This window comes from Haplochromis burtoni, unplaced genomic scaffold, assembly GCF_018398535.1.
Source record: "Haplochromis burtoni strain Fernald_Lab_line unplaced genomic scaffold, NCSU_Asbu1 Contig_235, whole genome shotgun sequence".
In the NCBI taxonomy this organism is placed as follows: domain Eukaryota; kingdom Metazoa; phylum Chordata; class Actinopteri; order Cichliformes; family Cichlidae; genus Haplochromis; species Haplochromis burtoni.
In genome coordinates, this window is record NW_024582596.1 from 245,469 (window position 1) to 246,465 (window position 997).

General features: G+C 43.8%; 1 protein-coding gene across 4 annotated transcripts in view; it reads left to right on the forward strand.

Moving 5' to 3' along the window:
• The window catches only part of si:dkey-81h8.1, a 9,957-nt gene that overhangs the window by 1,588 nt on the left and 7,372 nt on the right, over nucleotides 1–997 (forward strand). For 3 of the 4 annotated variants that reach the window (XM_042226939.1, XM_005937803.2, XM_005937802.3), the window contains exons 2-4: nucleotides 211–313; nucleotides 491–604; nucleotides 706–762. In XM_042226939.1, the coding sequence (XP_042082873.1) occupies nucleotides 218–313; nucleotides 491–604; nucleotides 706–762 (267 nt within the window). In that variant the 5' untranslated portion in view covers nucleotides 211–217. The remainder of the gene's footprint in view (nucleotides 1–210; nucleotides 314–490; nucleotides 605–705; nucleotides 763–997) is intronic. The other variant, XM_005937801.3, reaches the window with a different exon arrangement.

The window sequence follows — 997 nt, forward strand, 5'->3', positions numbered from 1 at the left end:
GGACAGCATGCACCTGCAGCTGGATCCCAACACGGGACAGCATGCACCTGCAGCTGTAGCAGCAGTTTAAAAAGTAGCACCACGTGCTGAATGGACACAGTCCTGCTGTTTAAATTTGATCAGTTTTTCTTGTGCGTCTTTTTACTTTGACTCAGTCTGTTCTACCTGCTGTTCTGGGCTGTATAATGAAAGCTGTTGTTTCCCCGTCAGCAGCAGGATGGCTCATGAAGAAAAGAATCCGCTGCCTCCAGCAGGGACGCTCTCTGAGGGACAGCGACAGTCCCTCTTTAAGATGGAGCCCAAGACTCTAGGGGTAAAGAAAACCATTCAAAGTCTGTGACGTGTACATAGGAACAGATGTCTGTTTATACATAACACTTGGGTATTTTCAAAGCAATATTTGGGACATATTCAGTGCATTTTTCCTCATTAAGAAGTTTCAAATGTATTGCATGATGTGCTGATGACTTTTTCTGGCGACTCTTCTCAGGCCATCCAGATTGTTATCGGGATTTTGATCCTTTGTCTGAGCGCGTCTGTGCTCCAGGTTCACGAAGTCCACTTTACCGGAGATGTGGCTCTTTTCCTCATCGTTGTCATACAGGTCAGTGTGGCGAAAGCTCCAGCAGCTACTTTTAGATTTGGTCAGGTCACGTCATCATGTTATACTCATCAGCTGCGTCTGACTTCACTGTAATGCACCAGGTGACTGTGTCTGGGTCAGTGCTGGTCCACAGTGGGAGGAGACCTACTCTTTTCTGGGTGAGTCTGTGTCTCGCAGTCTGTGCCATGCATGAAAATGCATTTCTGCATTCAAAGTCAGCAAAAGCAGCTATTCAGGGTTCCTTGTATGTAACTATATTTGCATTGCATACATTCTTTTCTGATCTGCTTTTTAAATTTCTAATTGATTTATTATCCTTAAATCTATTTCTAATCGGTGTATTTTTGCCATTTATTTATGTGCTGATTTAGGATCTCTTAGTTAGTTTTGGGG